The 12,742-nt window shown below is 43.9% G+C and overlaps 1 protein-coding gene across 3 annotated transcripts in view; it reads right to left on the bottom strand.

The window, feature by feature from the left end:
- lrp2b (low density lipoprotein receptor-related protein 2b) overlaps nucleotides 1-12,742 on the bottom strand; it is an 80,443-nt gene that overhangs the window by 58,931 nt on the left and 8,770 nt on the right. For all 3 annotated transcript variants that reach the window (XM_061707978.1, XM_061707979.1, XM_061707980.1), the window contains exons 10-17: nucleotides 11,225-11,353; nucleotides 9,948-10,117; nucleotides 7,321-7,544; nucleotides 5,803-6,009; nucleotides 4,870-5,072; nucleotides 3,382-3,522; nucleotides 2,803-3,012; nucleotides 2,495-2,687 (exon numbers count right to left, since the gene is read on the bottom strand). In XM_061707978.1, the coding sequence (XP_061563962.1) occupies nucleotides 2,495-2,687; nucleotides 2,803-3,012; nucleotides 3,382-3,522; nucleotides 4,870-5,072; nucleotides 5,803-6,009; nucleotides 7,321-7,544; nucleotides 9,948-10,117; nucleotides 11,225-11,353 (1,477 nt within the window). The remainder of the gene's footprint in view (nucleotides 1-2,494; nucleotides 2,688-2,802; nucleotides 3,013-3,381; nucleotides 3,523-4,869; nucleotides 5,073-5,802; nucleotides 6,010-7,320; nucleotides 7,545-9,947; nucleotides 10,118-11,224; nucleotides 11,354-12,742) is intronic.

The following is a 12,742-nucleotide window of genomic DNA, read 5'->3' as shown; positions in this document are numbered from 1 at the left end:
TTTCACCCATAGCCTCAAGTCCCTGGATTCAATCCCCCCGACCCAGCACGCCTTATTCCAGCATGGCAAGCTGGAAGCAACCCAGTGACCTGTCCAATAAACAGAAAATTGCATTCCTTGGGGGTGAAAATAGGGGTCTAGAGCCCTATATAATCTTTCTATGTGACTTAATTCTAGAGATATGGAGTTTTTTGTGCAAAAAATGACCTTGAAAATTAAATTTGACCTTCAACATGAAATAGGAAATATATCTCAGAATTGAATTCCTAGCACCAAAACAAGTAGAGAAAGTGACAATAAACAATAATCTAGGACTAAGAGAAGCTGAGATATGACCTTTGGTCTTTTCAGCGGGAGCCATTTTGAATTTTCTGCAAACCAGCCACTAGGGGGCCGTCCCAATTTGTTTGCGGTGGTTTTTGAAAACCTTATGTCCATACCTAACACCATGCCAAATATCAAAAACTTGTCACCAAGTGCACAATCTTTATGATTTTTGACATATTCCCTCCCAGCTAATAAAGGACGGTGAAAAAAGGACACCTATGAAACATGTTGATATTATTTTGTTTGTATAATATTTAGGGCTGTCAGTTTAGCGTGTTAATTAGATTAATTAATTACACTGAAAATTAACGCAATTAATTATGAGTGGCAAAATGCGCGAGTATTTTAAATTTGTCCCATTGAGGGACCCGTAGCCACTTGGCAGTGGCAGGTCACTTCCCTCCTGCTGCTAGTCAAACTAAAGCCGGGCAGACACTGTGCGATTATCGGCTCGTTTTGAGACGATTTTCCAGTCGTGCGATAATTTTTTGGATTGGGACGGATTTTGACCCAATCGTTGCTCGTGTCTCGTGCAGTAAACGTGGGGTAACGACGAGAGATTAACACCTCACGACGAGCTCCCGATCACAAATCGTGAAGTCGCAAGAAAATCAAGCGTGTTTGAAATCCTGGTCGCTCCTCGTGAAGGAATCACAGTTGAAGCACAGTTGACCCGATTTGCCTCATCCTTTCAGAGAGAGCATGCGCAATCTCTGATGTCACATCAAAAACTATTATTTGTAGTTTAAGTGTTGCAAATTCACATTACAAATCATGTTTTAATAGCACCGCATTTCCCACGTACAGTGCGCGTCGCCGCGTACCCTACGCCGTAGGCTCTGCGTTGGTGTAACGCGGAACCATAAATCAGCCTTCGTCACAATCTGCCTCTGCAAACACGAGTCCCGGCCCAGGCACAGCCCCCCTGTTATTTATAACGCCTTATAAATGTTGCTATTTAACAGTGTGCGCTCTGCGCTGTTCTGAACACAAAGAAGTGTTAATTTTGCTGGGGCGCCGGGTCCCTCCGCCGAGACACAACTTTTGCGGTATGCGTTCATTGTTGTGTCTAAAAATGATGCGCAGTGCCCACCCAATCAGAAACGGTACAGATATTTTGGGATTTTTTTTTTTATATATATAAAAAAATGTAATTATAAAAAAATAAAGGATCCCCATAACCTTTGATCGGGTGGGCAGGACGCACGTTTGGGCACAGCCCACCCCTGCCCCAAAACCGGCCTCGAGTTCCAGTACACAGAAGTCCGACGTGAGGATTATGATCGTATAGTGTGAGCAGACGGGTCGCATCCGAGCATCGGGTCGTACAGTGTGAGACCATAAATCGTGGGCTGTGAACTTTTGAACTCCGCGATCTAGTCGTGCAGTGTGAGATGGGGAAGTCTCAAACGATTTAAAATATTGCACAGTGTATGCCCAGCTTAACAAAGCAGGTGACAGACCTGGACGACTCAGGGGAGCGACTCAGCAAATCTTTGCTAGGGTACGGTAAGTTTATGTATAAAAAGAAAGAAGACAGGACTATCAACAAGAACGCAGTGATTTGTACATTTTGTAAAAGAGAATTTTCCTATCACCGGAGCTGCTCCAGCCTAAATTATCATTTAAACGCTAAACAGTTCCACTGTAAACGTTACAGGTACTAGTACTTGAATTGCTGTATTGAGTCAGCTTTAGTTTTAATTTTGAATTGAGAGTCTGCTTAAGTGACTATTTGAGACTCAGCCTTATTTTATTTCTGAATTTTATTTATTTAACTGTATTTGTATGCATTTTTGAATAATGCACCTGGCCTAACTGGTTTGCTGATGTGCTTGAGCTTTTTCTTTTGAATTTCATTTATGAAACACTTCACCAATAAAAATGTGGATTTCAAATCTTCTCTTCTTAGTGTATTCAATTGATTAGTCACGCACTGCAATTTTGCAATGTCCTAGAATTCTAATTCTTTATTTGGGAACCTTTAGCAGATATGGGATTAAAATGCGATTAATTAGATTAATTAATTATAAATCCTGCAATTAATAAGATACATTTTTTTAATCGCCTGACAGCACTAATAATATGCTGTAGCCGTGTTGCTGTCATAGAAAGATCAAATCTGCTCATTTTTTAGGGTATAGTCTTCATAAATTTGCGCACTCACCCAGCACTGGGATGCACTGCAATTCCCTTTGGATACCTCAGTCCAGTAACAATGTCCCGTCTGGACTTGTCTGTCACTCTGAAGGCCACCACGGACCTGTAGGTGCTCGTGGTCCAAAACAAAACCTTGGATGTCCAGTCGTAAGCCATGGCATCAACAGTCCCCACCCTGTAGCCCGTCAGAATCTGCTGAACTGAAGGCGCATGCAGAGATTAAGAGTGAGGAGAGAACGGCAGCATTAGGAGGGTGGAGGTCACTTGATGACTTTTTAATGATGCTACATTGCACTAGCGTCATTCAAAACTCACCGGTGCCATTGAGGTTTGACTTGTAGACGAGTCCTCTAGACCTTTCGTTGTAAAATATGGCCTCTTCGTTCCCATCAAACTCTACGGCAGAGCCAGAAAAAGATGATCCGAGTCCTGAGAGGGGAAGGGTGACGTCCTCCTGGAGGGACACGTTCAGGGGAATTCCTCGCACCGCCACAGAGGACGCCATCAACAAGTAATCCTTCACCTCTACACAAAGAACGGCTGCAGTTACTAGAAAGCCTTCATGTTCTATGTTCAACACAATCCCGTCATGTTTTACTCTTGTTTTGTAGGACAACTGCCATGAAGATGAATGTTTTTGCTTAAATATAATGGGAACAAACATTTTACCATATTGCATTTAGCAGCTGTATAACCTGGACGACTTAAATGTCAGGCTTAATAATCTACACAAAACTTCATGACCGCCATCATCACAGGGTGAGAAACTTCCAGATTGGATAAGATTAACTTTATGACATAATTTCACAGTTTTATTCATTACATAAAAAAGCCAAGTTGACATTGTGAAAAGAGACAATAGGTAATTCTGCTGTCAATAAACAGGATACTCACTAAAGCATGTCTGCCGGTCAGATTGCAGGTCGTAGCCATAGCGACACTTGCAGCGGAAGCCCAAACCATCATTGTCGGTGCGGTGACTTAACACGCAGATGTGCTGACAGCCACCGTTGTGTCTGCCGCAGGGGCTCCTCACTGCAGGACCAGACGGATGTTCTCAGTCCTCCTGACACTTTTATCAAGCTCAATAGTCTACATGTATTTAAACAGCTCATGTGACGCCTTTTTTGACCTTCAAAGGTTCTGAGTTGTCTTAACCCTTGTAATGTCTTTGGGTCAAAATGACCTAATTCTCCTGCTCTCTCCTTCCTTCTTCCCTTCCTCTTTTCTCCCTTCCATCTTCCTTCCTTCCTTCCTTCCTTCCTTCCTTCCTTCCTTCCTTCCTTCCTTCCTTCCTTCCTTCCTTCCTTCCTTCCTTCCTTCCTTCCTTCCTTCCTTCTGCTCTCTCCTTCCTTCTTCCCTTCCTCTTTTCTCCCTTCCTTCCTTCTTTTCTTGTTTTCTCCCTTCCTTTCTTCCTTCCTTCTTCCTCCCTCCCTCCCTCCCTCCCTCCCTCCCTTCCTTCCTTCCTTCCTTAAATTCCTTGTTTCCTCCTGCTCTCTCCTTCCTTCACCCTTACTCTTTTCTCCCTTCCTTCCTTCCTTCCTTCCTTACTTCCTTCCTTCCTTCCTTCCTTCCTTCCTTCCTTCCTTCCTTCCTTCCTTCACCCTTACTCTTTTCTCCCTTCCATCTTCCTTCCTTCCTTCCTTCCTTCCTTCCTTCCTTCCTTCCTTCCTTCCTTCCTTCCTTCCTTCCTTCCTTCCTTCCTTCCTTCCTTCCTTCCTTCCTTCCTTCCTTCCTTCCTTCCATCCTTCCTTCCTTCCTTCTTTCCTCCTGCTCTCTCCTTCCTTCTTCCCTTCCTCTTTTCTCCCTTCCTTCCTTCCTTCCTTCCTTCCTTCCATCCTTCCTTCCTTCCTTCTTTCCTTCTTTCCTCCTGCTCTCTCCTTCCTTCTTCCCTTCCTCTTTTCTCCCTTCCTTCCTTCTTTTCTTGTTTTCTCCCTTCCTTTCTCCCTTCCTTTCTTCCTTCCTTCTCCCTCCCTCCCTCCCTCCCTCCCTCCCTCCCTCCCTCCCTCCCTTCCTTCCTTCCTTCCTTCCTTCCTCCCTCCCTCCCTCCCTCCCTCCCTCCCTCCCTCCCTCCCTCCCTTCCTTCCTTCCTTCCTTCCTTCCTTCCTTCCTTCCTTCCTTCCTTCCTTCCTTCCTTCCTTCCTTCCTTCCTTCCTTCCTTCCTTCCTTCCTTCCTCCCTCCCTCCCTCCCTTCCTTCTTTCCTCCCTTCCTTCTTTTCACCCTTCCTTCCATCCTTCTTTTCTCCCTTCCTTCTTTCCTTCTTCCATTCCTCCTTCCTTGACCCGGGTTAAACTGTCATAAACTCAGTATTCAGTTCATACGAGAAGAAACAGACTGAATGCTCAAGTCCCACTTGTTCCAGAAAGAGTGAGTGTCTTTACCAAAAGGCTGAAGGACAGGGTGTGAGACGACGACGTGGCCTGGCCGCTTGGCGGTACGATAGAGGAGTGCTGGGTCGCTGCCGTTGAAGCGATTGGCTCTGATCACACCCATCTTGGTCCAGTCAGTGAAGAACACGTGATTTTCAAACACGGCCATCCCAAAAGGGTGTGGAGACTGCGTCGCACCGTTGAGGACTACTTTCCTGAAAAACAACCGCATGTAAAAAAAACGCCATTGAGAAAAAACAAAATGCAAAATCTCTCAGGTCATTGACTACGTTTCCATGCATCAATGACCCTTTTAAAACCCGAATATTGGCAATAACCCGAATTTGCACGGCCATGTAAACACCAATAACCCCTTTGAATAACCCGAATTTGCTCATATTCTGGTTTTTAAAACACGAATATGACCCCTGGGTTACTCCTTTTAAAACCTTAATATTCCGTCATGTAAACGCCAAAGGGGATATCCCCATCAAACGGAACAGGTATTTGTTTTCTGCACATGCTCTGTTCACAAGGAATCCTGGTCTTTTGAGTCCAGGAAGTTCTTATAAACACGGAGAAACCAAGACCAGGAGGAGACTAATCACTTCATAAATGTAATGAAGGATATGAACATTTCTGCATTTGTAGACGGTAGAAAGTACCGGGATAGAAGATTTACAAGAAGGTGAGAGAAAAGTTGCACGAAGCAGCATTTGTTTTGAATTTGGATACAGGAAGAAGAAGCGGAAATGACAGGAATTGCGTCATGATGTTCTCCCTGGTCGCTGGTTTGATCCAGATATCCCAAATGATTAATTACCATGTAAACGGAATATTCCCAATGTTTCAGTAACCGGAATATTAGCAATAACCCTAATTTTAACTGCATGTAAACGTAGTCACAGTCACATAATGACTGCTTTTATCATATGGAAGCGTTACCTGTCCAGACCGCTGTAGGTGACGGTCTCCAGTGTGTCAAAGTGACTGTCAGACCAGTAGACCCTCCGGGTGACAATATCCAGGGTAATTCCTGTTGGTGTCCCCAGTCTGTCCTTGACCAGATCTACACGGTTACTGCCATCCATGAAGGCCCGTTCAAGTTTGGTTTGCTCGTTGTTACTGCCCATGTCTGTAAAGAACATGTAGCTGCAAGAAAACAAGAAGTAAACAATTACCGTATTTTCCGCACTATAAGGCGCACCGTAAATAAATGGCCTCTTTTAAAACACCCTTCATATATAAGGCGTTATCCGCATTATAAGGCACACTAAATATATGGTAAAATACCGTACTATAGTGGCTGGGGTTGAGTTACGTAACTACCTGATGGAGCTGAGCTACAGGAAATGCTACAAAATCCTACAGTAAATGCAAAAAAAAACGAAGAAGAAAAGTACCGTATGTCAAACTTTATTAACAAAATAAAAACCAGCTTTGCTCCGTCTCGTCAAAGTCTCCATTATGCGAGTCAGCGTCGCTGCTGTTGTCTTGAACGTCTGTGACGATTCCTGACGTTTTTAGCGCCATCACTTCGGCGACACCAAATACATTACCCACAATCCCTCTGACTACAGTAACAGAAATTACCGTCATGATCATATATAAGGCGCACTGCCGGTTTTTGAGAAAATTAAAGGCTTTTAGGTGCGCCTTATAGTGCGGAAAATACGGTAAAGTGAGTGAATGAGTGGAACTTCATACCAACTGAGATTAGAAACCAATCAAATTATGCTTCTTTTAAATTTTATCTAAAAAAGTGGTTAATTAGTGGCCAAGGCTGTCAACATTACATTTGAGTGCTTCATTTTCCTGGCTTGCTGCCCTGCCTGTCATGTTGCCTATTAGTTTGTCTAGTTACACTGTTGCTTTTTGTGCATGGCTTTTTATTCTGTGTTTAGTGCTTTTGTCTTGTTTGTTTCTGGCCTGTTAGTGTGTTACTGTGTCTTGTGTTATTAATGTTGATGTTACTGTTGCTGCTTCATGTTGTTTCTGTTTTCGTTTGTAGCAATTATCTGTTGTTGAGCTCATGTTAGGCTGTGTGTGTATGTATTTTAGCTTAGTCTATTACCTTTATTCTGATGTAGCCTTCTTATTTGGAAATGTTTTATTGACTATATCTTAATAATTTTTCTTTTAGGTTGACTATTTTACACCAGTCCAGGGACAGCAGATGCAAAATTGCCTTTTTGGCTAATTCTGGCATATTTTACATTTGTTTAAATGTATTATTAATGTGCATTGTCCCTGATAACTAAACCTTTAAATAAATAAATTAATTAAAAGAGCCACTACGCAACTGCAATATAACAAACAATAATGACAATATGGGCAACGTGAAGGGACGTTACATTCAAGTAGATATTAGATAAGAGCATACTATGTCAAAGATGATTTCATGTTTCATAAACTGTTTCATAGTCAAGGCAAGCTCTGAAAGGCTCAATAATGCAAACCCACCCCACTGTGGGATCCAGGGCGAGGCCATGAGGAGTCACCAGGTTTTCAGCCACCAGCGTCACTCGATTCCCTCCGTCAAAGTCACACATATCGATGCGCTCCACCCTGGCCTCCAACACATACAGTTTGATGTTGACCCAGTCCACGGCCAGATTCTGGACATTGGCAACTGCAACAGTAAGGACCTCCTTGATATTTTCCCCGTTGTAGTTGGCAGAATAAACCTGACGAAGGCATTGAAGGGTTTAGGAAAGACATACGAGCCAAGTTCCTGGTCACTAAGAAATGTTTTTACTGCTTAACCCTGGTACTGTCTTTGGGTCAAAATGACCTAATTCTCCTGACCTTCTTTCCTCCTGCTCTCTCCTTCCTTCTTCCTTCCTCTTTCCTTCCTTCTTTCCTTCCTTTCTTCCTTCTTTCCTTCCTTCTTCCCTTCTTCCCTCCCTTCCTTCCTTCCTCCTTCCTTCCTTCCTTCCTTCCTTCCTTCCTTCCTTCCTTCCTTCCTTTTTCCCTTCCTTCCTTTTCCCTTCCTTCCTTTTTCCCTTCCTCTTTCCTTCCTTTTCCTTCTTCCCTTCCTTCCTTCCTTCCTTCCTTCCTTCCTTCCTTCCTTCCTTCCTTCCTTCCTTCCTTCCTTCCTTCCTTCCTTCCTTCCTTCCTTCCTTCCTTCCTTCCTTTTTCCCTTCCTTCCTTCTTTCCTCCTGCTCTCTCTTTCCTTCTTCCCTTCCTTCCTTCTTTCCTTCCTTCCTTCTTTCCTTGTTTCCTTCCTTCCTTCCTTCTTTTTTCCCTTCCTTCCTCATTTCCTCCTGCTCTCTCTTTCCTTCTTCCCGTCCTCTTTCCTCCCTTCCTTCCTTCCTTCCTTCCTTCCTTCCTTCCTTCCTTCCTTCCTTCCTTCCTTCCTTCCTTCCTCCCTCCCTCCCTTCCTCCCTCCCTCCCTCCCTCCCTCCCTTCCTTCCTTCCTTCCTTCCTTCCTTCCTTCCTTCCTTCCTTCCTTCCTTCCTTCCTTCCTTCCTTCCTTCCTTCCTTCCTTCCTTTTTCCCTTCCTTCCTTCTTTCCTCCTGCTCTCTCTTTCCTTCTTCCTTCCTTCCTTCTTTCCTTCCTTCCTTCTTTCCTTGTTTCCTTCCTTCCTTCCTTCCTTCTTTTTTCCCTTCCTTCCTCATTTCCTCCTGCTCTCTCTTTCCTTCTTCCCGTCCTCTTTCCTCCCTTCCTTCCTCCCTTCCTCCCTTCCTTCCTTCCTTCCTTCCTTCCTTCCTTCCTTCTTTCCTTGTTTCCTTCCTTCCTTCCTTCTTTCCTTCCTTCCTTCCTTCCTTCCTTCCTTTTTCCCTTCCTTCCTCATTTCCTCCTGCTCTCTCTTTCCTTCTTCCCGTCCTCTTTCCTCCCTTCCTTCCTTCCTTCCTTCCTTCCTTCCTTCCTTCCTTCCTTCCTTCCTTCCTTCCTTCCTTCCTTCCTTCCTCCCTCCCTCCCTCCCTCCCTCCCTCCCTCCCTCCCTCCCTCCCTTCCTTCCTTCCTTCCTTCCTTCCTTCCTTCCTTCCTTCCTTCCTTCCTTCCTTCCTTCCTTCCTTCCTTCCTTCCTTCCCTTTTCCCTTCCTTCCTTCTTTCCTCCTGCTCTCTCTTTCCTTCTTCCCTTCCTTCCTTCTTTCCTTCCTTCCTTCTTTCCTTGTTTCCTTCCTTCCTTCCTTCCTTCTTTTTTCCCTTCCTTCCTCATTTCCTCCTGCTCTCTCTTTCCTTCTTCCCGTCCTCTTTCCTTCCTCCCTTCCTTCCTTCCTTCCTTCCTTCCTTCCTTCCTTCCTTCCTTCCTTCCTTCCTTCCTTCCTTCCTTCCTTCCTTCCTTCCTTCCTTCCTTCCTTCCTTCCTTCTTTCCTTCCTTCCTTCTTTCCTTGTTTCCTTCCTTCCTTCCTTCTTTTTTCCCTTCCTTCCTCATTTCCTCCTGCTCTCTCTTTCCTTCTTCCCGTCCTCTTTCCTCCCTTCCTTCCTTCCTTCCTTCCTTCCTTCCTTCCTTCCTTCCTTCCTTCCTTCCTTCCTTCCTTCCTTCCTTCCTTCCTCCCTCCCTCCCTCCCTCCCTCCCTCCCTCCCTCCCTCCCTCCCTTCCTTCCTTCCTTCCTTCCTTCCTTCCTTCCTTCCTTCCTTCCTTCCTTCCTTCCTTCCTTCCTTCCTTCCTTCCTTCCTTCCTTTTTCCCTTCCTTCCTTCTTTCCTCCTGCTCTCTCTTTCCTTCTTTCCTTCCTTCCTTCCTTCCTTCTTTTTTCCCTTCCTTCCTCATTTCCTCCTGCTCTCTCTTTCCTTCTTCCCGTCCTCTTTCCTCCCTTCCTTCCTCCCTTCCTCCCTTCCTTCCTTCCTTCCTTCCTTCCTTCCTTCCTTCCTTCCTTCCTTCCTTCCTTCCTTCCTTCCTTCCTTCCTTCCTTCTTTTTTCCCTTCCTTCCTTATTTCCTCCTGCTCTCTCTTTCCTTCTTCCCTTCCTCTTTTCTCCCTTCCTTCCTTCTTTCCTTGTTTTCTTTCTTCCTTCCTTCCTTCCTTCCTTCCTTCCTTCCTTTTTCCCTTCCTTCCTTCTTTCCTCCCTTCTTCTCTCCCTCCTTCCTAAAAAGTGGAGATGAAAGAACACTGACGTAGTCAGTGGACGGTGAACACAACTGACCTTCTTGGTGTATGTGTCGCTCCAGAAGATGAGGTCGCTCCGCCAGTTGAAGGCCACTCCCACAGCGTAACCTCTGCCCTGGGTCGGCACCAAAGTTCTGACCAAGCGTCCGTGTATGTCAGCCATCATCACTTCACCGCCGTTGGTGAAAATGAGCTGTGGTAATCCCGCTGAGAAACACAAACGCCACATCCATTTTCAAAAACAACAGTCGCAACAGTAAATTCATGCAAGTGAAAACATTAAGCGTGCGGGCATATCTTTTTTTAAATACGGAGCTAAAGATACATTATAGCCAATGAAGAGTTTCATACTGTTTTATAAGGCTACACAAGATTTGGAAAACAAGCAACATACAATATTCTGGTTGTGATGCAACTACGTACATTGTAGTTGGCATTTTTACATGTCCTGTGTTGTTTATGTCACTCAGTGATGATGTCATCAAATACAAGGTTCTTTTCTGCAGTAATATAGCTGCATTTCCTTTACTTTGTTTATGTAGCTCACACATAGTAGCAGAGCCTATAAAGCATAACTTATGTGAGTTGGATCTAATGAATTATGCGCATCAGTAATTTTTTGGGACAATGCAACAATCTATCTTTCTACCCAGCTTGAAAATAACGGGAAATAAGTAGTAGCAGGAAATGCAATATGTACAGCACTGTCTCAGAAAATTAGAATATTGTGATAAAGTTCTTTATTTTCTGTAATGCAATTAAAAAAACAAAAATGTCATACATTCTGGATTCATTACAAATCAACTGAAATATTGAAAGCCTTTTATTATTTTAATATTGCTGATTATGGTTTACAATTTAAGATTAAGATTCCCAGAATATTCAAATTTTTTGAGATAGGATATTTGAGTTTTCTTAAGCTGTAAGCCATGATCAGCCATATTAAAATAATAAAAGGCTTGCAATATTTCAGTTGATTTGTAATGAATTGAGAATGTATGACATTTTTGCATTACAGAAAATAAAGGACTTTATCACAATATTCACATTTTCTGAGACAGTCCTGTAACTGCATCCTGCAACAACATCCCTATTTGTGTTATTTAGCTTCTAAAATGGGATCTCAGCCAGTATCTTTCCACCTCAATATATCACTTGCATTCCGAATTAATGTCACTTAAAAATAATAGACTATCATTTATTGCTGAGGTAGTGCAGCCCTATATCTATAAAAGCACTAAATACATTCTTTATATTTGAACGCCACACATGTCAATCAGTGTCACATAAAAGCCCTGTGCCATGTGTTGGTACCAGAAACGTTGGCTTTGCAGACGTGACCCTGCTCCATGAAGTATCCATCAGCACAGCTGCAGTGGTGCGTCCCGGGACGATCCTCACACAGCTGGTCACAAATCCCCCAGATCTGGCAGTCATTGTAGTCTGGACAACAGAGCAAGCAGCCGTGTTTCATGTTAAAGCAGCACAATGTAACTTTCAGCTTTTGTTGAGTTTGGCGGCTCCTTTGTACAAAAGCGGTAGTGCTTTACCAGAAAGAACACTACATTTCCCATGAGCACCAGCGCGTACTGCTGGAAAACTCCTGTCCCCGTCGCTGCATTTGTTTTGATAATGAATGAAATAAGACGGGACGGACTTTCAACACTACTTTTCTGTTTTCAGCGGTCGTTTGCAGGATGGATAGTGAAGAGGTAATGTATCTATTTTTGGCTAAACAATATAATATGACGATGTTGAAAATCACTAAGTTCAACTTGGTTTTATTAAGTTGTTTCAGCGAGATAATGCGCCCTACAAACTCATACGCTCTGCACCTTTTTCCTGTCACGTTTTTTAGAGGGATTTCGTCATAAATTAGTAGTCCAACATACTTACTGACAAAATAAAAAAATACTTTATAACCTGTGATTAACTGAATGCCCATTGATTCTTAGGCCGCGTTCAGACTGCAGGAAAATATCCGATTTTTAGCCCATCCAGATTGAAACTGGATGACTCTTTTGAAGTCTGAACAGTCCCAAACCGCATGATATCCGATTTTTGCAAACCAGATGGAAACCACCTCCAGGAGGTAGTTTCATATCCGATCCATATCTCATTTGGGCAGATGCGTGTCAGTCTGAACAGCTCCAAACACTCAGATCGGATATGACTGTCCCAGACGCTCCAAACCACCCGCCCATTTCCAGTTGTGGAGCTACTCATCCTTTCACAGAGAGCATGTACAATCTCTGATGTCACGTCAAAAACTATTATTTGTAGTTTAAGTGTTGCAAATTCACATTACAAATCATGTTTTAATAGCAGAAAAAAAGACCGCATTTCCACGTAGGTGCGGGTCGCCGCGTACCCTACGCCGTAGCTCTGCGTTGGTGTAACGCGGACCATAAATCAGCCTTCAGTCGCGCTGTGAGCCTGAACCTGCAGCTCGTCAGCCCCTCTCCTCCTAGGAGGAGAGGTTATGGAGCGGGGCTGCCAGTTATTAATTGCTGGTTTGTTTTGTTAACTCTGAGCTTTGTTGGTTGGTTTGTTAGTTTGCTGGTGGTTTTGTTCTGAACACCTTTCTCTGTTTCTCATTTTGCTGGGACGCCGGGTCCCTCCGCCGTGACACAACTTTTGCTGTATGCGTTCATTGTTATGTCTAAAAATGATGCGCAGTGCCGACCCAATCAGAAACGGTAGGCTACAGATATTTTGGGATTTTTTATATATATAAAAGAAATACATGACTTCACACAATACACGCGCTGGGTGACGCCTCCGCTCCGACGTCGTTGCTACGGCAACCCGTCAGATCAGTCAATGATATGG

This window comes from Cololabis saira, chromosome 19 (genome assembly GCF_033807715.1).
Source record: "Cololabis saira isolate AMF1-May2022 chromosome 19, fColSai1.1, whole genome shotgun sequence".
In the NCBI taxonomy this organism is placed as follows: Eukaryota; Metazoa; Chordata; class Actinopteri; order Beloniformes; family Belonidae; genus Cololabis; species Cololabis saira.
The sequence above is the reverse complement of the archived record's forward strand: the minus strand, read 5'-3'. Positions and strand labels throughout refer to the sequence as shown.